This window comes from Alternaria postmessia (genome assembly GCF_024291825.1).
Source record: "Alternaria postmessia strain BMP 2775 chromosome Unknown scaffold_58, whole genome shotgun sequence".
Lineage (NCBI taxonomy): Eukaryota > Fungi > Ascomycota > Dothideomycetes > Pleosporales > Pleosporaceae > Alternaria > Alternaria postmessia.
In genome coordinates, this window is record NW_026260131.1 from 148,058 (window position 1) to 168,148 (window position 20,091).

General features: G+C 49.9%; 9 protein-coding genes across 9 annotated transcripts; 4 read left to right on the top strand and 5 right to left on the bottom strand.

The window, feature by feature from the left end:
- Positions 1–1,562: 1,562 nt before the first annotated feature.
- On the bottom strand, positions 1,563–2,504 carry J4E82_007932 (uncharacterized protein; the record flags this gene model as incomplete). The annotated part of the gene is made up of 1 exon (XM_051734173.1): positions 1,563–2,504. The coding sequence occupies one exon, from the start codon at positions 2,502–2,504 to the stop codon at positions 1,563–1,565; it is 942 nt and encodes a 313-aa protein (XP_051586113.1).
- Positions 2,505–2,805: 301 nt separating this feature from the next.
- On the top strand, positions 2,806–3,528 carry J4E82_007933 (uncharacterized protein; the record flags this gene model as incomplete). The annotated part of the gene is made up of 3 exons (XM_051734174.1): positions 2,806–2,843; positions 2,903–3,280; positions 3,339–3,528. 3 exons carry the CDS (start codon positions 2,806–2,808, stop codon positions 3,526–3,528), a joined length of 606 nt encoding a protein of 201 aa, XP_051586114.1.
- A 640-nt stretch (positions 3,529–4,168) lies between these two features.
- J4E82_007934 (uncharacterized protein) lies at positions 4,169–4,945 on the bottom strand (the record flags this gene model as incomplete). Its single annotated transcript, XM_051734175.1, has 1 exon — positions 4,169–4,945. The coding sequence occupies one exon, from the start codon at positions 4,943–4,945 to the stop codon at positions 4,169–4,171; it is 777 nt and encodes a 258-aa protein (XP_051586115.1).
- A 1,465-nt stretch (positions 4,946–6,410) lies between these two features.
- Positions 6,411–6,866, top strand: J4E82_007935 (uncharacterized protein; the record flags this gene model as incomplete). The annotated part of the gene is made up of 2 exons (XM_051734176.1): positions 6,411–6,763; positions 6,830–6,866. 2 exons carry the CDS (start codon positions 6,411–6,413, stop codon positions 6,864–6,866), a joined length of 390 nt encoding a protein of 129 aa, XP_051586116.1.
- A 1,077-nt stretch (positions 6,867–7,943) lies between these two features.
- J4E82_007936 (uncharacterized protein) lies at positions 7,944–9,764 on the bottom strand (the record flags this gene model as incomplete). The annotated part of the gene is made up of 1 exon (XM_051734177.1): positions 7,944–9,764. One exon carries the CDS (start codon positions 9,762–9,764, stop codon positions 7,944–7,946), a length of 1,821 nt encoding a protein of 606 aa, XP_051586117.1.
- Positions 9,765–11,867: 2,103 nt separating this feature from the next.
- J4E82_007937 (uncharacterized protein) lies at positions 11,868–12,257 on the bottom strand (the record flags this gene model as incomplete). The annotated part of the gene is made up of 1 exon (XM_051734178.1): positions 11,868–12,257. The coding sequence occupies one exon, from the start codon at positions 12,255–12,257 to the stop codon at positions 11,868–11,870; it is 390 nt and encodes a 129-aa protein (XP_051586118.1).
- Positions 12,258–13,165: 908 nt separating this feature from the next.
- J4E82_007938 (uncharacterized protein) lies at positions 13,166–14,351 on the top strand (the record flags this gene model as incomplete). Its single annotated transcript, XM_051734179.1, has 2 exons — positions 13,166–13,316; positions 13,399–14,351. 2 exons carry the CDS (start codon positions 13,166–13,168, stop codon positions 14,349–14,351), a joined length of 1,104 nt encoding a protein of 367 aa, XP_051586119.1.
- Positions 14,352–14,499: 148 nt separating this feature from the next.
- Positions 14,500–17,110, bottom strand: J4E82_007939 (uncharacterized protein; the record flags this gene model as incomplete). The annotated part of the gene is made up of 5 exons (XM_051734180.1): positions 14,500–15,433; positions 15,483–15,700; positions 15,760–16,705; positions 16,754–16,965; positions 17,021–17,110. The coding sequence occupies 5 exons, from the start codon at positions 17,108–17,110 to the stop codon at positions 14,500–14,502; spliced, it is 2,400 nt and encodes a 799-aa protein (XP_051586120.1).
- Positions 17,111–18,274: 1,164 nt separating this feature from the next.
- J4E82_007940 (uncharacterized protein) lies at positions 18,275–19,361 on the top strand (the record flags this gene model as incomplete). Its single annotated transcript, XM_051734181.1, has 4 exons — positions 18,275–18,326; positions 18,376–18,669; positions 18,718–18,950; positions 19,008–19,361. 4 exons carry the CDS (start codon positions 18,275–18,277, stop codon positions 19,359–19,361), a joined length of 933 nt encoding a protein of 310 aa, XP_051586121.1.
- Positions 19,362–20,091: the final 730 nt, after the last annotated feature.

A 20,091-nucleotide genomic window follows, 5' to 3' on the forward strand; every position in this document is an offset into this window, starting at 1 on the left:
CATGCAGTTCACTTCGCGCTTGCTTTCTTCGTTCTGTCGGAGCTGGAGTACCGTCGGCAATATATTGTGGCGAAAGGCATGGAGCACTTTCGTAACTACCCGTTGGACTTGTTGCTTGCCGACATTAATCTCACCTTCAATGTCTCTCGCCATCCAAGTGTATACTGTTATGCGGCATCTTACACCGAAACGGGTGGATTTAAACGAGGGCCCTGGCTAGGCTCGCTCTTTATGGTCCTGGATTTTTATTCATTTTCTTTGATTGGTGGCTGCTTCAACTATGGGATCATGCTCATGGTCAACCAAGGCCATACAACGGATTTACACTTCATGTTTGCGATCTTCAACTCCAATGTCTTCTTCAATACAAAAAACCTGTGGGTTCTCTCACTGGGCCATGGGGTTCTATCCAGATTCGTGCGTCAGGCCAACTTTATCACGGTTTGGGGATTTCTTCGGGCTTCGGCTCAAGCTCTTGACTGGTGGAACGGCAACGACACAGCTTCGTTGGACAGTCGATACCCATCATCGCAAAGCCTGGAGACTGACTATAGCCTCCTCCTTCCGGGCAAGACTGAAGAGAAGGTCTAATGCTTCCTTCGAAGAGTTTCCCAACGCCCTAGTCTCTACTCATAACTTGTACACACATCTCACTGCCAGTACCATTACCGATGTCGGACACGGAAACCCATCAGCAGCAACGCGCATCTCCCCAGCTCCTTGGCCTACCAATCCCTTACGCCCACGTCATGAGTACATATACGAGATACCTTCTATTACAGGAAACCGGGAACGATACCACCTTCATCGCCTATCGGTCAAAACGTCCCTCTTTTTGCCGGAGTTTATCATGGACCAGGCGACTAGCGCCTCACTTCACTTCAACTGTCTTTCAGTCTTGGGTATTTGTAGTCTCCTCGGTACGGGTGTGTAGGGCTCTGCCTCGTCTACTACTTGCCTCTTGTACTCTTCAATGTACGTGTCGAGACGATCACTCGAGACTCCGTTCTGTTGCAATTGATTCAACTGACAAGGGTTAGTGTCCGAGACGGCGAGCCGCACATGGAGGCAAATGCACGAGCGAACCATCGTCACCACCCACAAGATATCTCGCATCAAGAAGACCCTCTCGTTCGTACCGTTTTAGATATCTACCTCTGGCCGCGCCTTCGTACTATACCTTACAACTATAAACGTCTTCATCCGTCGCTCGATAGCACAACGTCTCTGTGTTGCGGCGCGCATGGGCTCCGTATCAGTGCCTCATGCTCTTCTTTTGCGGCTATAGATAATCTCTCCATCTACAAGCTTCTTACCCAAGGATATACAAGGTACGTGTTTAGCTCATGGTCTACTTGACAGTATGTATACTGATATGCTTGCTGAGATCTAAGACTGGTCTGGGTTATATGTTGACTGCCAGCGTGGCAGCTTGTTCTTAACACTTGTAACATGTGGCGACGGGTCAAACAAGATGTTGAGTAGTTCGATATTCGCATTGGATTCTTACAAGGCAACGCCATCTCAATACTACTATCCGTTTGCTTTCAGACATGACCCTGCTACTGTAAAAGCTCCTCCATCACCTCAGTAGGTGTTTTCTTCGGCGCAGCAATCTCCAGCACTTCCTTGCTTGTCGTCTCCGCCTTCGCCTTACCCTGCCACGCCGTGTCTGGAGCATGCTTGATAGTAAGAATCACGTTCTTGGAGTAGCTCGACGCAGCAGCCATATCGTCTACGAACCCGACATCTTTGAACGAGACATCTTCAACCTTGGCGCCAATGTGCTTCTCAACCATCGCCACTATCTGGTTTCCCGTAATATCTTCAGGGCCATTGAGAACATATCTGCGCTTGTTGTGCGCAGAAGTGTCGTCCTGGAGCAAGAGATGCGCAGCAAACGGACCAACCTCTGAGGGATCGATGATACCAACCGGACTATCAGCGTCTGCCATCAAGCGTAAAGTATGTTGCTTGCCGCCATTACGGACAGTCTTGATAAGCTCAGCAGCAGTGCCAAGGTAGAGTTGCGAGAACACATTTGGCTGCAAAGAAGACCAGTGCATGCTTTCAAAAGCTGGTGAATCGAGCATGGCCTCAATCGCCCAGTGCGCACGCGGGTAGTAAGCCTTGCAGTCTGGGGTAACGTTTGCGGCTGTCGTGGAGATGCGCACAACGTATTTGACGCCAGCACCGAGGGCTGCGATGTGGAATGTTGACTCGTCGGCGAAATGTGGTGGCTCGTTGTGTGATGCTATGAAGGCTCTAGTAACGTTGTGTTCGCGCAGCCACTCCGTAGTAATCTCCGTCCAAGTGTATTCGACAATCTCGACGTGAGGAAATTTGGCGAGTGATTTTGCTGACGAGCTGTTTGCAGAACGGGTCACAGCGAGGATGCGATAGTCGGAAAAGGTCTTGCTGGATTTGAGGTGGTTCGACAGGGTCTCAACGACGCTGCGACCGGTATTGCCTGTGGCACCGACAACGAGAAAAGAAGCAGCCATGATTTAACTAGGTAACACAGTAAATAATTGGTTTAGAAGATGAAGTTCAGAGTATTTTGAAGATCTAAGCCTATTGAAAACCATACTCGACTTTTGTACACCCCTGCGGAGTGTCATCAACTCCGTGGTGGCACTACTTGCAAGCCGTACCGCTCTACAACTAACCGCACTCCGCACCACGCATCCGTGTTTCGCCCGAACATCAAACCATTACGCGAGGGACTGCTGCAGAGAACAGCCAATCAGATCATTACAATACTATTGCCACACGCCGTTAGTAGGGTGGGGCAAGCACTAAGAGATGGTGCAGATCGTGCAACACCATGGATCCGAGCAAAAGTAAGAGCTGATATGACGCCATTGTTGTAAGATATTATGGCGTAACGTTCCTCCCTGAGTGCTGGGACACCCAAGATCGGCTCGCTGTGCTTCCAGTACTCCAAGGCCGTCAAGGACGCGAAAGACGATATCGAGCGCGTGCAGAGAAAAGTTGACGATATCGAGCGTATCCAAAAAGACATTAAGAAGCTATTAGAGGGACCGCATAAAGCACGGTTCTCCACTACTTATCGCCTATTCGACTCGTTAAGCCAATGTCTTCAGGAGCTCAAAGACCTGAAGGTAAAATTGGATCCAGGGAAGACTCGCAAGACCATGAGCCGGTTTGGCGTGCGAGCTCTACAATGGCCGTTCACTAGCAAGCAGGTGGACAAGATCGTTTCAAACTTAGAAGGGTATAAGCAGACCTTTAGTTTGGCGCTCCAGGTTGATCAGACGTAAGCTTCTGCACACGGAGCTGTTATGCGCAAGTAAAAGAAACTAACCAGCTCCTAGGGATTTAATGCTTGACGTTGACCAGAAGCTAGACCTGGTAACTCTAGATGCCCACAGTCTTCATCGAAAGCTAGACCTGGCCAGACTACCCATTGCCCAAGGCGCATGCTACAACTCCCGCAACGAAGAGCACAACGCACGATGCCTTCCGAACACACGTACTAAGCTGCTAGACGACATCACAACATAGGCGCAGAACAAGGATAGCAAACCTATATTCTGGCTGAGCGGCATGGCTGGCACAGAAAAATCTACTATTGCGCGGACGGTCGCTCAGTTGTTTGCTAATCGCGGCCAGCTAGGGGCAAGCTTCTTCTTTAAGAAAGGCGAGGGTGAGTGCGGCAACGCCTTACGGTTCTTTACTACTATCGCTATGACCTAGTGGCGCATAAGCTAGGCGTGGTACCTGGGATAAGGAAGGCGCTTAACGAAGACTCGAAAATTGCGGACAAGGCTCTGAAACACTAGTTTAAGAAGCTAATCCTGCAGCCACTCTTGGGAGTAAAGCAGGCTGGCTCCTAGGTCTTAGCGCGTGTTGTTGTGATCGACGCGCTAGACGAATGTGAGCGAGAAGCAGACATTCGGGCGATCCTCCAGCTCCTTGCTCGGACAAAAGACATCCATCCAATGCCACTACGGATCGTGGTGACTAGCCGGCCAGAGCTTCACATCCTCGCAGTCTGTTGTACCCCTGCGCTTTTTATCGTATGTGCCAACATTCGGTACATCTCATTCTTAAGCCATATCACCGCGCTCTCAGCTGTATGCCCTTTGTTTCTCATCTCAACACCAAAGAAGATGTCATCCTTCTTATGCGCTCCAACATAACCTTAACCCCGCGAACAACGCTTTCGATGCTTCTCCAGTTCCTCCTCACTTCCCTCAATAAAAACGGTGTCATCCTCGATCTTGAATCCGTGCGACAGAAACCACGCCGGAAGTTCCTGCGAGCTCCGGTTGCGGTAAAGCGTTATCGTCCCGGGGGTACCAGGTGGACTTCTAAACTGATCAGGATGGCCAAACCTGAAATACCTATATTCCATCATCATCCTCATCATTCCGCCAAATACTGCCCCTGCCACACGACGCTCTCTCTCCCTTTCCTCCCAACCATCGTATGAACCGCTGTTCAAATCGTACAGTGCAGCTTCTGCTTCGTCGCTGGCTTCGGGTGTATTCCTATTCTTCCTGAACCAATCAAAGTCCCAGTGCTGGATTGCTGCCCGAAAGTTATCTTCGTTCCATTCCTTTTCTTTAGGGCATGTTGCCCGTGGTAACTCAGTTCCGGCGAAGTTTTTCACCATCTCCTGTTTTGCTTTGTGTTTCTTTTCTCTTGCCTTACGCAACGGAGAGTCGATGAGTACCGTAGGTACCCATCCTTTGGGAGGGTCTGAGTAGGGCTGCAGTCGTGGCGGACCAGACTCTGGCCTGATAGGCTGGCCTGTGGTGGGGGATGTGGTCGCTTTCTTGTATTGTGGGCACCACTGGTCGTGGATTGACTTGGCCGCGAGTTGAGCTTTCAGGATGGTAATCTCATCAGTGAGCCGCTGAATTTCAGCATCGTTCGCGTTCTCGGCGTTGTACTGCGTCGGTTTGCGTTTCGTCATGGCGAATTGTTGCAGGTCTTGAAATCGTGTTACGGTATCAAAGAAGTGGGTATGATTTTTGTGTGCGCGAAGCCTTCAGTGAGTCATTTAGTGAAAGCGGCATGTTGAACCAAGGTTCACGACTTCTGCTCGGCGAACCAAAACGTTAACATTACGACGCCAGCTTCCAGTGTCAGTCGTCCACCAGCCACATAAGTTCTTTGTAGTCTGGTCCGGTCGCCGTTCATTCGCGTCGATTGAAAACATTATCCCGCCGACAACACAGGCTGGACCTACTCGACTAAAGCTACTCGGCTATGGTACTTTCGCGCACAGAGTCGGAAAAACTTTGTCCGTTACTTTACTCGCCTCCAGCTGATTGCGTTTGATTCGAATAAGGCGCCCAGCTCCATGCGTCGTCCTCCTCCACAATTGCTTGGTATACCAAGCTTTCCAACATCGTACGACCATCTCCGTCTTCCTGTGCGACCTAGACGTCTTTCTCGGAGGGCCGCGCGCGCGTATACCAAGAAGAACTGGACTCGCTGTGCAAAGCTGGACGCTGCCTGGGTCGGTCGGTAGAACATATGACCCGACCATAGATTTTTGTAAGATCTGCAGGTCCGTCTCGTGGAGATACATCCTATACCGGTAAGACTCGCTTGGTTGTTGACATCCTTGCTCTCCGCTTCTTGTGGGGTCAATCCTTTCCGGATAAAGCAGGTCTCTCGTATTTGCAGCCTCGAACATCACGACTTTCTAGGCGTCCAACGTCTTTCAAATTCGGTTCTTCAAGAGACCGCTTTAATATAAGGCTATTGCTCCTAGAAATATCTCTCTTCTAGGGTCTGCAAGGGCAGGGCTTCAATTGTTCGCCATCATCTCTTAGGGCTTGGTCACTGATACGACCTAGAATTATTAACCTGAACTTCGCCCTTGATCGGGAAGGAGTCCCGCAGGGCGGAGCTTGATTTGATCCTACACTTTGACGTACGGAAGGATTTTACGCCCTGCATCTACTTGAGTTCTCAGTCATACGTTTCTATCCAAATATCCGTTACTAGCTTACTGGTAACTTGCACGCTATACACTTTGCACACAGGAAAGTTGTATCTCACGGCACAACCACACCATTCCGTACTAGAGTTTCCTACGCCCGACTTGCTCTTCCAATTATCGCTGTGTCTCTCTGTCGACGACTAGTCTCTTTCACACTGGTCGTTCGGAAGTCAGGCGTTTAACACTTCTTTCACCTCCCATTTACTGCGTAGGTGCATTACCGAACAGGATTACTCCACAGTCTCGATATGCGATCAGCCTGAATTGAGGTATGGCAAGGACGGCACGTCCTAGCAATAGTTAATCGTGAGAAGCATAAAAGAAGTCGCTCGCCTCCCCGATCTCATCCTTCTTTACTCCTTTCAAGCCTTAAGTCATCAACACCAGAGCCCTTAAACCTAACTCTTTCTCCACCCCGGTTCTCAACATGAAGTTTTCTACCTCCCTCATTATCTTGACTTCAGCAGTCACCGGCGCCATGGCCGAAGGCTGTTATTCCGGCGGCCAGGCATGGGCCACCGATGCCTGCCTGAATGACTTCAAAAATGCTATCAGAGACCTGTGTAACAACGGTGTTCTCGGTGGTTATTTCAACAATGGCGGTTACAAGTCAGCTTGCGCCAATTGCCGGAGCAGTGGTATTAGGGTGGATCTTGGTGTGGGCTGGAAGGGCCAAGGCGCATTAAGCCTAAACAACGGCGACTGCGCTAAGGAACTGAGCGGCCTGCTCGATCGCTGCTACCGTGGCGGCGAGCACACTAATGCTGACTGGTATTTCTAGTAAGTAGCTATACACACATCGCTAGCTGTGCAACGACAATGATTGCTAACGGCCTCTGTTTTTAGTGCGGACCCTAACACGACTAACAATGGTCGCTGCTGATTCGACCAGCTTGGCTGTTTGGGAAGGATGAGTTTGGGGTGATATAAATGATGGGCGGGCGCAAAAGAAGGGACGGAGAGAAGCTCGTGTGGGCTTTCGACGAGAAGGAAGAGCGTGTTGTAAGATACCGCAGGCGAAGAGCGATCTACCCTAAACAGAGCGTACCGATGCTGGAGTAGAAGATCAATTGTCGCAGGTCAAGTGCTGTCGTAAACCTTGTTACTAATAACGCCGTGTGATGACCTTCATATAAGTTGAGCTAGGATGCTACAATTAATACAACATACACTCTCTCTTGATTGTTCGGTCCACAATACCCGCACCTAACCGTGCGACATCAATGAACTACCATACTTGCCGACTTGACCTGTTCCTTTGCCAGTCTTCTCTTCCGTCGTTGAGGTTGTAATCGTAGCTTGTCTAGTTCGCGTTCTTAAAGTGACGTCGCAATCTGAGGGACTACGGTAAGAACCAATTCATGCAGGGAAAGCCTAGCTTGGGACCTTGGTCAGCACTGTCTCCCATTAGCTTATTCCTCTAACAGCACATCAACCTACATACCTCATCCGCACATCCACACCACGTCTTATGTGAACTCGCTTTCCTCGCATACGAACTAATGACGAAAACCACACCGCCCGTAACACTGTTAAGCTGATGTAATTCTTTCCCGATCCCGCTGAGATGTTCAAACACGAACGCTCTCCTTAAGGCCACACGATGCGCCACTAATAGCATGATTGTACTTGCCATCATCTTCCGGATGTCTTTGCGTTTGTGTCGCACAACGCAAGCGCATGGGGAGATACGTCTCACAAATGATCGAAGGCAAAGACAAGCGAAAGGTATAAGAGATGTAACACTTCCCACTGGAATGCTAACAAGCTTTATATAAGATCAGAAACATTTCATTGCTATACGCACTGTTACAAACTGCCGAGTTCACTGCGCGATCTATGCCACAATGATACGACGTAACGAGAGGACAAAATCCATGCCAGTAGTCCTCCTTTGAAGGGTCTCGAGATATTTGGGGAGACGGCGCTCGAGCGCGTTGATTCCTACCGAGACTTTTGGCTACAAGTCGTCGTCGTAGTTCTCATCTACCTCCATGTCGCGAGTAGCACGAAGGTCGGATTCGACCTGGGTCTCCGTATCATGGTACCTATCCGCCTCCTCAGCTTCCTTGGTATCCCTGTCTCCTTGTAGAGATGGAGAACCACCATCGTCATCGTAAGGTATGGCCAGCTCAAGAAGCTCTTCTTCGACATCGTCGAGCTTGTCCTGTCCGGCAAAGGGGTTGGCCTCGCCGGTTCTCGAGTACTTGGCAGGCCGCTCGTCCTCTTCAAGCTGATCTGAAGCATAGCGCTTGCCGCCGGGATGAAGATCAGACGCGTCTGACTTTTCATTGTCATCATCCAACCCTTCCACGTGCTTCGACGTCTTCTTGGATGTATCATCCTCATCATCGCTCTCATCGGCACCACCGTGTGCTTTGTCATGTGCAAGTTGGTCGGCCTTGCTAGGTTTGCCAAATTTACTCGCAATATGGTTCGATAGAGCAATACCCTCAGCCGACTTGTCGCCGCGCCATCTCACAATTGGTACCCTGCCACGATCGTAAAACGGCTTGTACGCTGTGTACTGGTAGCGAACGCTCTCCACTGTTCGACCAATAGACAAGCTTCCTCCCTTCACCTTCATAAAACCGGTGCTCTCCTTATAGTCTTGGCCCATGAAGCGATCATTGTGGCGCTCGGCGAGGTCCAAAATGGATGCATCGGGGTCTTCGCGGATCAGTCGAGCCAGGTACTCTCGCTCAATCTCTGTCCAAGGTGCATCCATGGTCTCACGATCGATAGCCTGGTAGCGACGATCGTTGAGAGCCTTGATGCTTTGCTTGGAGTTCCAATCCCTGGGTCTCTTTCCATAACAGTAGACGTCTGGTGATCGCTTCGGCACGGAGGTTTTTCTATTCAGCCGCATATCGATGAGCCGAACTGCAAGCAGTTCTTCTTGGTCACGATCGATGGGAAGACTCGCCATGTTGGCCGGATCAATAGTATAATGGTGCTTTACCAACTGCGAACCACGCTTATATCGATAGCCACGATTCTCGAACAAGGGAGGATTAGTCTGTCCGTTGCTCGCACGAGCAGATGGTTGATCAGGAGCGGGCCGAGCACTACCGGTCACGGGCCTGTCACCCCAGAACTGATTAAAGGCTGGTATGACAATAGAGTGTTTGTAGGGCGTAAAGCCATCGCCAACAGGAGGCTTGCTCTCCTTTGCTTCGGGAACGATTGCACTGTCGCCCTTCTCCGAGTCAGAAGCTTCATCACCCTTCTTTTTCGAGGTCACAGCTTTTCCATCCTTCTTCTTTGGGGTGGAAGCTTTTACGCTTGACTTCTTTGACGTGGTGGCTTTTTTATTCTTCTTCTCTTTTGGGGAGAGGGCGTCCTCTTCAAGTGCCAGCGACGTATCCTCGACGTCATCTGTAGGCGATGTGACCCCCTCTTCAGCTGATGCGGGGGTATTCGAGGCACTGGACTGGCTGTTTGTGGTGATGGGCGCGTCTTCGATATCGGTGGGATTCTCCGCTACCTCAGACCTTTCCGTTGCCTCGAACTGTTTTGGTGGTGTCTCGGGGGCCAGCGGCGTTGTAGTGGGTCGTTTGGCCATGTCGAACAAGCACAGTCTCGTTTCGGTGTTTTGGCGTAAACTGGGTGTCTTAGTAGTGGTTATGAGAGGACCGACTGGGTTGAGTTGCGATCTCGTTTGGTTGTGCGTCGAACTCTTGGCGAAGTGTTTTGCGAGTGGTTTTGCTGTAGTCGAGCGTACCGTGGTTGAAGGTGCGTCCTGAATGGTAGCCAACGTGTGTTGGAATTTTCGAGACATTTTTAAAGGGATAGGACGTGGGCAATAAGTACGAGAACGCGTGGCCACCCTGAGACCCGAGGTGAAAGACTCATACGGCGCGCGGAGCTGGCGCTTTGACACATAAGTCGCACAGTGTGAAGTTGAAGTTGTCAGTCAGTGTTCTTTGTACAAGGCTTTCGTCCGCTCTCAAAGCGAGCAAGACGGTAAAGCGCAAGCCAAACTAACAATGTCACAATAAGACAAAGAAGATAAGATCAAAATCATGTTCTCGTGCACACAACTGGCAATCTGGCATGTTGTCGTTGTATCTAGATGAACGTTCGAACTTCATCTCTCCAGAGCTCAGGGTCCAGTGTGCGTAGCGCAGGGAAGGCGGACAAACAGCGTCCGACGCGTAATGTCGCTTTATGTCCCCTAGAGCTGAGACGTTGTCATGGGCACGCAATCTGTCGAGAGGTGCAAAATTGCAAGGACAAGGCAGTGAAGGTAGCACCCGTCGCTGCGGGTTGAACGAGGTGACGGTGACACATATCTCCTGTGGCTAGAGAGCACCCGCTTCAACACAAGCGGTCTCTTCAGTTCTTGTTGCGAGTCTCTTCAGTCGGGATCCGGAGCATTACCTAGGGTAACGGCTTGCACTGCAGCAAGCTGGGCTCGTCGTTCTCATTTTCTGCTTCTTAGAATGCAGCAGACATCCAGATTCATTGCGACGGGGCCTGAGACCGACGTATGAATCGCAAAATTCGATTCCAAGACTCAGGAAGCCTCGGGATGGCGCTGTTTGCAGTAGTTGTCGTTATACATTGCATGAACATCAGAGAAGCAGGAGAAAGTAGAGGGTACAAGTAGTTTCGAGATGCCAGACATTCTGGCGGCTTTCTCTGCATATATCTTCCAGGTATCAGATCAGGCTCTGTCATTTATGTGGGGGAAAGGTGCGGCCGAGAATCTAAGTAATGTAAGACGAGGAAAAAGCGTGAAGACGTGATGCTTGTCGATTGTTGGGCCGGGTTTAGCGTCTTGGCGTTTTATCGATGACCCACCTGCGATCGTGACTTTCACTGCACTGAAGCTTCACGTGTCAGGAATGTCACAAAGTAAAGGCTACATGCATTCACCAGTTCCACCATGTGCAGCTCTGATCCTGCCATTGGCACGTACTTGTGGTACTGAAAGCGCTCCACTAATTCGCCCACCATTCAGTCGCCTATGCGTGTTGCCACCTGGACACTTGCACGATACGTCACGGATATCAAGCTCGACCTCCTACCACCGCCGCTGGAAGACGAAATGCGGTTCCTAAATATTGAGCCCTACAACACCAAACGATGGTCATTAGCTTCAAATCACCGTGTTAGGTCTCGATGGCAAAGTACTTGAGATGATGTGTCAAAATGTTCGATGCCCCTGAACATCAATGGGCATTCTTTGACAGTTGAATTAATATTAGACATTATTACACGATGCATGCTCAGTGCATAGCTAGGTGTCGTAGATGTACGACAAGGATATCATTGTTAACTCCTAAACCACTCGTTGGCTTTGTAGAGAGTCTGAGCTTTCAATATAGCATTGTGGTCATCCAAACATGGGCCAGGTGCTCGACTCCCTAGGTGAGCACCTGCCAAACGCAGGTCGATGCGCATTTCGTCGATCCTATAAAAACCAACGATGCCCGAGTCTAGGCTCAAGGGCATCTGTCAATCACAACTGAGGAAGATCAACATGTCGACGTCATTGATCCTCCATACGCGGCATTCTTGCACCCGAGCCGCGCGATCGTTATCGAGATCGCGGAACAGCCGACTAGCGGCGGCTGATGGCGAGGCTAAGGGTATGGGTCGAGGCAAGAAGTTCCAGATTGGCGACATCGTGGTGTGCATCCTATGCCTCAGTCTTTGCGTCGCGGCTTCCTTGTAGGCACTTGCCTAGGCCGCGACTTGATCAACTTGCGCCGTGTCGTTGATGCCGCCCGTACAACATTGTTCGATCCAGGAACAAGATTGTAGTGGTCATAGCGCACGGGGTTGATGGGCGGCCTAGAGCGAAGGACGATGACAGCGACTAGTGCGTACGATTATGCGAACGCTTGTACCTGCATGACGATATCATGTTTTGTTTTCAAAGACTGACGTCGCTACCCCGGCTGCTTCGTCGGGAGAGTCGTCGATACCAGGTCCTCATGGTGCCCCATATGGTGTAGTCGCTGGGTAATTCATCGTCGGGAAAAAATGTGATTTCTGATGGTTTTCTCGATGGTGATGGGACTTCGGGTACAGATGGGATTTCTGATGGTGATGGGACTTCGGGTGTAGATGGGGTTTCAGGTGTAGATGGGATTCCAGGTGTAGATGGCTTGCGATGCTTGAGATGTTCTTCGTCCATGCGCAAAAGGTCCGCAGTGAATTGCTCCATCGTGGTGAGAGCGGGAGAGTAACTAGGGCAGAGGTGGTTGGGAAGTGGAGGAGGGAAGGCTTCCTGGCCCGCAAAGTAGTGTTGTTGGTGCTCCATGTCGTTGAGAAGGTGATGCGATGCGTTGCTATGAATGAATGTGTGGCTATTGATGTGTTGTTGGCATATTTCTGAAGGACCGCGTCGCGTTTATATCACAACAGTACATGTCGTCATGCTCTCTGCTCATCCCACACGCGCTATGTCGCGTGGCAGGGACGACATCCCACTCGCTTCCCGTGGCCGTGCGCGGTTTCAATATAATAATAAAATAAGACGTTCCGATTACATGTTGTTCCCAGATCTACTGGTCACCAGCATCGTCATTCCCTTGTTGCAGACAGTACCCCTGAAACTTCCCGCTTTCCGGGGTCGATCGATCGGACCTAGGTGTCGGCGTCATCAGGGGTGTTGCATCGTCAGGGCTAGATCCAAGTTTGACCCTGGCAGGCGGTCCCTGCGCGCGATGCGAAATGAGTACAAGTTGTTGATGGCTTCTTGCGCGCGATCGTGAGTCTCATGAGAGATGTCTTGGTGTTGCAGGCTGCCATCGGCTCGCACATTCCGACAACACCCTACCTCGGCTCATCGGGCGAAGACGGCCAATGCAGTGACGTCCCTCACCAACACCTCAATGACCAGCCGTGAGCACCCTATCGTCATCGCAACGACACATAGAAATAATGCCCATCCCCACACCTTTCGGCGATTTTCTGCCCGCTGCTTGAGATCCACCATCTGCATTGCTTGCAGCTTACATAGCGAAAGTCTTTATAAGTGGACGTAGCTGCCCGAGATGCCTACCCCACCGTTCTCCCAAGACCGCCGAGATTGGTTGAGCGAAATTTCTGGACTGTTTTCGCAGCGCAAGACCAAGGACATTAAAAGCACAGCATCCACATCAACTGTAGACCTTAGATTTGGCGCCCCAAAAGCTCTTGACTCTACTTCGACATTCGGCGTGAAAGATGACGCCTCCACAAAAGATCAAGCAATGGCTCACGGGCCAGGACGGGCTCGATAAGCTCAGGATGGACGAGGCGGAATGCCCGGCTCCTGGAGAGGATGAAGTGCTGGTTGAAGTCCATTCTGTTAGTCTGAACTACAGGGATACCGAAGGTATGTACACCGTGATTTGATCGTGCCAACTCCAGCGGCAGGGTTAAGATGGTCATTAGAACAACGCTAAGAACGTGGACAGTCGCTATGGGCCTCTACAACCACCACTCGTCGGTAGATCATCCTCCCGCGATTGTTCCGGCTAGTGACATGTGCGGCGTGGTTGTTGCTGTTGGTCCAGTTTCCAACAACACTTCAGACCCTTACAAGAACCCAGCTTTCCAGCTCAAGGAAGGCGACAGGGTCATCAGCACATTTGCGCCGAAACATCTCAGCGGCCAAATCAAGGCTACAGACATTGCAAGTGGGCTTGGAGGGCCGGCCCCAGGAGTACTGACACAATACCGCGTCTTCCCCACCTATGGCGTTGTCAAAATTCCAGACTATCTCTCCGATGACGAAGCGGCTTGCTTACCAATCGCAGCCGTGACCGCTTGGATGAGCTTGAACTGCATGCGACCAAATGGCGAGATCATTGGAAAGGGCGAATCAGTCGTCTGCCAGGGTACTGGCGGTGTGAGCATTTCTGCAGCTCAAATCGCGTCCGCAGCAGGTGCCGATGCCATCGTCACCTCCTCCTCCGACGAGAAGCTCGAGCGCGCATCCAAACTTGGTGCGAAGACGACCATCAACTACCGCAATAACCCTGATTGGGAGAACGCAGTCCTTGCTGCCACCTCCGACGAGGGCGCTGACATCATCATTGAAGTTGGCGGCGCGCAGACACTACGCAAGTCGTTTGAGTGCGTACGCTTCGGTGGTTTGATCTCTTGCATCGGCTACCTTTCCGGTAAGCAAGACGAAGCTGGCGACAGGACCAACACGAACCTGTTGTGCTTGAAGAGGAATGTTACCCTCAAGGGCATCATGAATGGCCCTAGGACTGAGCTTGAAAGAATGCTCAAGTTTTATGATGAGAAGAAGATTAGACCAGTCGTCGATCGTGTTTGGAAATTTGAGGAGGCGGATCAAGCACTGAAGTATTTGTTTAGCGGAGGACATTTTGGAAAGGTTGTCATCAAGGTGAAGGAGTAGGTAGTTTTAGGGGTGCATCGTGGCTCGAAACAAATCATCGTCAAACACTTGCAGTGGACCGCTGAGTGAATCACAAGATATAAGTGTATACGAACTAAGATATTTGACGTTTATCTTACGTTGCTTCAACAACACCAAGTCAATAAGACTAGTTCTTTCTATCAGGTATGAACTCTCCATACGCGTCTTCTGAGTCGGACGCGTCTTCTAAGTCGGATGCGCTCGGCGTACTTAGGTGGCTTCCAAATCCTACTTCGTATCTGGCTTGCTTCGATGGGGGAAGGGGTGATTGCAGTGTTTCGGAGCGTTTTCTCTTGCTATCAGTCAGCTCTGGCGCGTTCTCGGTCTGCGCTCTGGTCTTGTCGCGTTGCTGTCGGCGAGCTTTTACGTGGCTTCTCCACTTGCGGCAAACTGCTCTGGCTAGCATAGTCGTCCTTACGGCTTCTCGAAAGCCTCCCGCATGCAGATCCTCACGGCTTATATATTTGAGCCATTCGATTCGTCTGAGTGGTACATTGGCGTCGATGCAAGCCTTGGGTAGTTGTCGGGCCAGTGCCTCTATCTGCTTGAGCGTAAGGCCATGTGTGGTATCCTTCAAGGAAAAACGGAGTATCAGTGCTCCAGTCTCTGGCTCTCCAGTTCGTAACGTGATAGCATTCTTCGACCTTCTCTCTTTGGGTATAGGCGCCAGATAAATAGAATGCCCAAAGGTGTGAAGGCGATCCCAGAGCATAGCAGGCGACTCGTGCCTTTCACTCTTCATGTTTATCGTTTCGAGCAGCTTTGTGAGCGGGAAGCCCTCCCTCTTAGATTCTTGGAGGAGCTCTTCCAGACTGTTGGCTAGAGAAGTTGAGAATGATTGTCGGCCTGGTCCACGAGCGGGTGACTGGACGGCTGAAGCTGCAATCAGCTGGTACGCCCTAGCCGACTTCTTTTCTGCCTTCATAGCGGCAGTGCTCGCGAAAGAACAATCTAGAATTGTTATGACATCGCTTTCAGTATCATCATCGAGAAGAAGAGCTTCTGCAATATCCCAACGAACCTCCAAAGCCCCTTCCCTCGTCCTGCCAGACTGCTGGTTTCTGGCTCATAGGTTAGGGCAAGTATCTCATAGCTGTGTGCACCACTTACGGGCAGAGTACCAATTGCGCCGGCTCGTCTTGTGAGACTTTCGAGACCCCGTGGCCTGTATAATAGATAATCAAGAGGTTGTCCGGCCCGTCGTGGTTGACAATGAAATCGGAGATTGCGTGGTTGAATTGCAATTGAGGTTTACGTGATGTAGTGATTTCGACTACACTACAATCGTAATTGAATTGGTCGCGGAATATTGTCTGAAGTCGGTCAACCTGTGTGTGTCGTCAGCCACTACATTATTCGAGTTCGCATCTAGTTGCCATGACCATACCTCTTCGGTGTGTCCCGCGAAGTCGTCGATACTCTCATGCCAGCGAATCATCAAGACTGCAACGTGTAGATATCCATTAGCCTTTCCAATCACCGTGTCTACTTTGTCTTGAAACCAGCTTCGCCTCTGAAGGTCACCATCGTCTAGACCAGGTAATGGGGAGCCAAAACTGGCAACGAGGCTGCCTGATGTGTTAGTTTCTCTAGTTTCAGTGGTCGCGATCCCTCCTCGATCTCTATCATGTCGTGAATCGTCTGCCTCGGCATCATGTGCTTGTTCATGAGCTTCAGAGTATAAGTGACCACCTTCACTCTTTGATGCAGCAGGATTCAAATGTTCTTCGCTTAATTGAGAAGTTTCGTGCAAATCCTCCCCTTTCATGTCATGCACATCATCTTGTCGAGATCTCTCGCTCGAACCCTGTACATCAGCCTGGGGTTCGTTCGTCTTCGTCTTCTGACCTCCTTCCGCATCTCTAGATCCTTTTCCTTCCGATACGGTGACATCCTTGAGTTCAAGTTTGCTATCGTGTATTGGTTTACTAAAATCGGGACCTGGGGCCAAGATGATCGAGCGTTGATATGTGCCCAGGCGATCCCAATACATTGCTACAGGCTTCATTCGAATCATCAGAATGTGCTGTATCAAGGCACGAACAGCGAAACCTTCTTGGCCATGTTTATCAAGCAGGTGATTAAGAGCTGTGGTCAGTGCTGTTGTTAATGATGTTGGTGACGGTCCCCAGGTTTTCTCGTTGAAAGGGCATGCAGCTAAGAGTTCGTACACTCGTGGATCGTTCGTTACTGCCTTTACTGCGTTTGACGAATAACAGCAATCGAGTATGGTCAACACATCAGCATCGGCGGTCTTAATAAGAGGCCTCTCTGCATCATCCCATCGAGCTATTGGATCATGGAGCTCTGTCGCTGTCGTCATAAGCCCCAACCTAGCACGCTTCAGTAAGTTCCAAGGCATGATGAGACATCGTGCTTACGCTGCAAGGCCCAGTTTATCTTCCGCCAACCCCATACCATGCCCAGTGTAGTAGACAATCAGAAGGCTTCGAGAGCCATCATGGTCATCGATATGCTCGGAGATGGCTCTCTCGAGCTGCCCTTGAGGCTTTCTCTTATTCGTCAGACGGACGACTTTACAATGAAAGTCAGCAAACTTGAATCGCTCGAAAGCTTTAATAAGTTTATCAATCTGTAGGCTTGTTAGCATAGCAAAACGTCAAGCGTGGTGTTCGTGGATAGTCTACCTCGTTAGTGTGTCCCTCAGCCTGTAAATCTAGCTCTTCAGTCCAACGAATTATAAGTGCAGCTACCTTAGTATATCTGCTTGTTGCCATTTTAGCCCGTTGAATACGCGTTTATGTTGCTTCCGTCCCTGTATCATCGATTCCAGAAGATAATTTAGAAAAGATGGTAGTTGGGGTAGACTTCAGCAACAGGTGAAAGGCGAAACTACCCCGCTCTGGTCCTCGGAGTAAGCATGCTACAGCCTTTCCAGCCGTGCTCGTATAATGAATGAGACTCGAACGATTGGACTACAACTCTTTATTGGTGACCCACTTATGCCGGTGAAAGCTGCAGACTTATCGCTCCAGACCATACAGGCTGATTATCGCGCATGATGGGGCGCGGTTGCTTCCAACACACAAAAGCCACCAAACTTTGGTGTTCATTCGCCTCGCGAAGTCTTGCCTCATTCTACATTCTCCTGCCCACGTTGTCCTCGAATTCGAAACGCGCACTTCCCGACCCAAGAATTTAGAGGTTTTGACCCTAGAATGTCAGGTACAACGAAGGTGAACGGAAGCATTGATCATGTCGCCTTGCGGTGTAGACTTACAGGCATTAGGATGTCGACGAATACCCAGAGAAAGGCTGGGTGAAGCTGAGCAGCGGGTTGACCGTTGTAAGAAAAGACCACTTAAAGAACAGCACGCTTTCTGACGATAAGTTGAGAGAGAAAATCTGTATGCAGAAGGCGACACTGTTGCCATAGTGGTGCAAAGCAGTCGTGGTTCATGGTGGGACGATTTCAAGATTGACCGGAAAAGCTATGACAAGGAACAAGGAAGATGGGTGTATCAGCTATGCAGCCTCCAGAATGTACCTTACGGGAATGGGGCTTGGTTTTCCGAGAAGGATTTGCGATCTGAGAGGCCGTCAATCTGATTGGTCCTCGAGAGGTGCGCATGCAGCAGGTGTCTTACTGCCTGCCACAACGCGCTTGCATGCATAAAAGATGAACATCATGGCAACCCTCCGAGATTTAACTTACAGTCCTTCATTACACGATACAAAAATGGCTGTGCCTTGTTCATATGTCGCTGAGTCATTGTCGGCATCTGCCCAGACATATAGTCCTGGCTCACGTTCGCACATAGGCCCCATTGTACAGATAGACGAACCGACACAGTATGTAAGAACGTCTTACGAACAAAGTAAATCTTCTCCATAAGTTTGGTCGCATATGTAAGTACTGAGATTTTTCAGCTCAGTCGTCCATGGGAGCAAGCTTCAAGAAGTCATTTGTTACCGAAACCGAAACCAAAAAACGTAAGACCCAGTCTTTGCAAGTGGCACCCAATTCTAAAGTGGATTCTAGTCGAAGAGTATGTGCGAGGCTATCCACGACTTGCAGCTTTCGAGTCAAGCGAGCCCAGCTTTTCGCTTTATCGCAAATTCAAATATCTCCACTCACGAGTATTGTTGGAACTCCAACACGAGATACAATGCCTCGAAAGCGACTTGACATCGATGGATGAGATGGATTACAGCAATGGAAAACAAGATATATTGCAGTCTATCGAAATCGATCATCGTCAAGCCAAACAAGAAGGCATTCGCAGAAAGCGGACCAAACTAGTCAACTTGATCCGCGGGAAACTGGTACACTACGGTAAGTTCAAAGCAGCAGGTAGTGAATTAACCTGGCTGACTCAATAAGACGAGTTGCTGCTTAAGAGCCACGCATTGAACGCACTTCAACAACCCACTGATAGGGACTACATCAGTGTGAGAAATTGGTTCCACAACGAGAGACCGTTGGCCAGCGAGAAGGAGGAGTCATACATCAAGCAACGGGAAGATATCGTCAGTCTGCGACATGGCCGTCAATGGACAAGATTCCATGGATTCATCGAGCAGACGATTGAGATTCTCAACTGTCGTCCAATCCGCGTGAGTTTGACAATATCTTCCTCAAAGCTGGCTCCTTGTTGATTCACACTATTCCAGAACATCTTCCGTACAACTGAGCTACAGGATCGCACAGATGACAAGTTGATCTATTATTACTCGGCTCGACGCATCGAAATCCTCGTCAACATCATTACCACAGGCCTAATGCTTGCTCTTCTGGTCCTACCACCCGTTGTCTTGTACCGAACAAAAGTCGGCGCTGAGGAGCAATCAACGGTTAGTGTACCTGCTATTTTCGTCGGTTTCACTTGTTTGTTTGCAGTGGTAATGGTTCTTATCTTGGGAGTGAACCGTCACGAGCTCTTTGCTGCAATGGCGGTGTATTGTGCTGTCTTGGCTGCATTCGTGGGCAGTACTGGATCAGGACAGAATTGTGGCAATTGTTCGTGACGACAGTCGGCAGGGCGTTGTTGCTGTGACGGTGCTCTCTTTCAAAGTGCAGATTTCGCCTTCAAGTGTGATCTTGCCTTGAGGTGGAAGGCTACGAACATTCAGCCGATAGATGGCTTGGAGGGGTACTCATATGGCCATCTTGTGATATCGAATGATACCTAGTGTCAAGGCACACTGCTAGTCGCACCGGAGGGAAGGGATTTGTCGTATACTTCGTTTTATGCATTTTTTTGGCTGGTGCTGTGCTTAAGAGATTTACGGAATCATATTGTTTTTACGTATCATAATGTTTGTTAGTATGCGCGAGAAGAGCAAGGACGGATTCTGTGATTGATAGATGCTATCAAAGAGGACGAATATGCATTCTCCTGTTACACAATCAGCTGTATAACGCGCGACTTCAGAGTAGGCGTAGATGCAAATTAAGCTAACTCTCTTAAATAGTAAGAAATTTCTACTCTACCCTTTATTTTGCTGGCTGAAAGATCAAGTAGACTAACACAACAGTAAGGCGAGAGGGAGACATGATGGCCTGTCACGCTGGTGTGCATGTTGGATGGCTACAAGTCGTGGCAATTAGCTTGTTAGGAGATAATTACAAACAGAGTTGCTAACAATCAATCCAAACTGATGAGACTGACTGACTGACTGATTGCTTGGCAGTCAGTTCAGTGTCAGTTTAGAGCTCTCGTCTTATCAGTCAGTTCAGTTTAGAGCTCTTAAACTG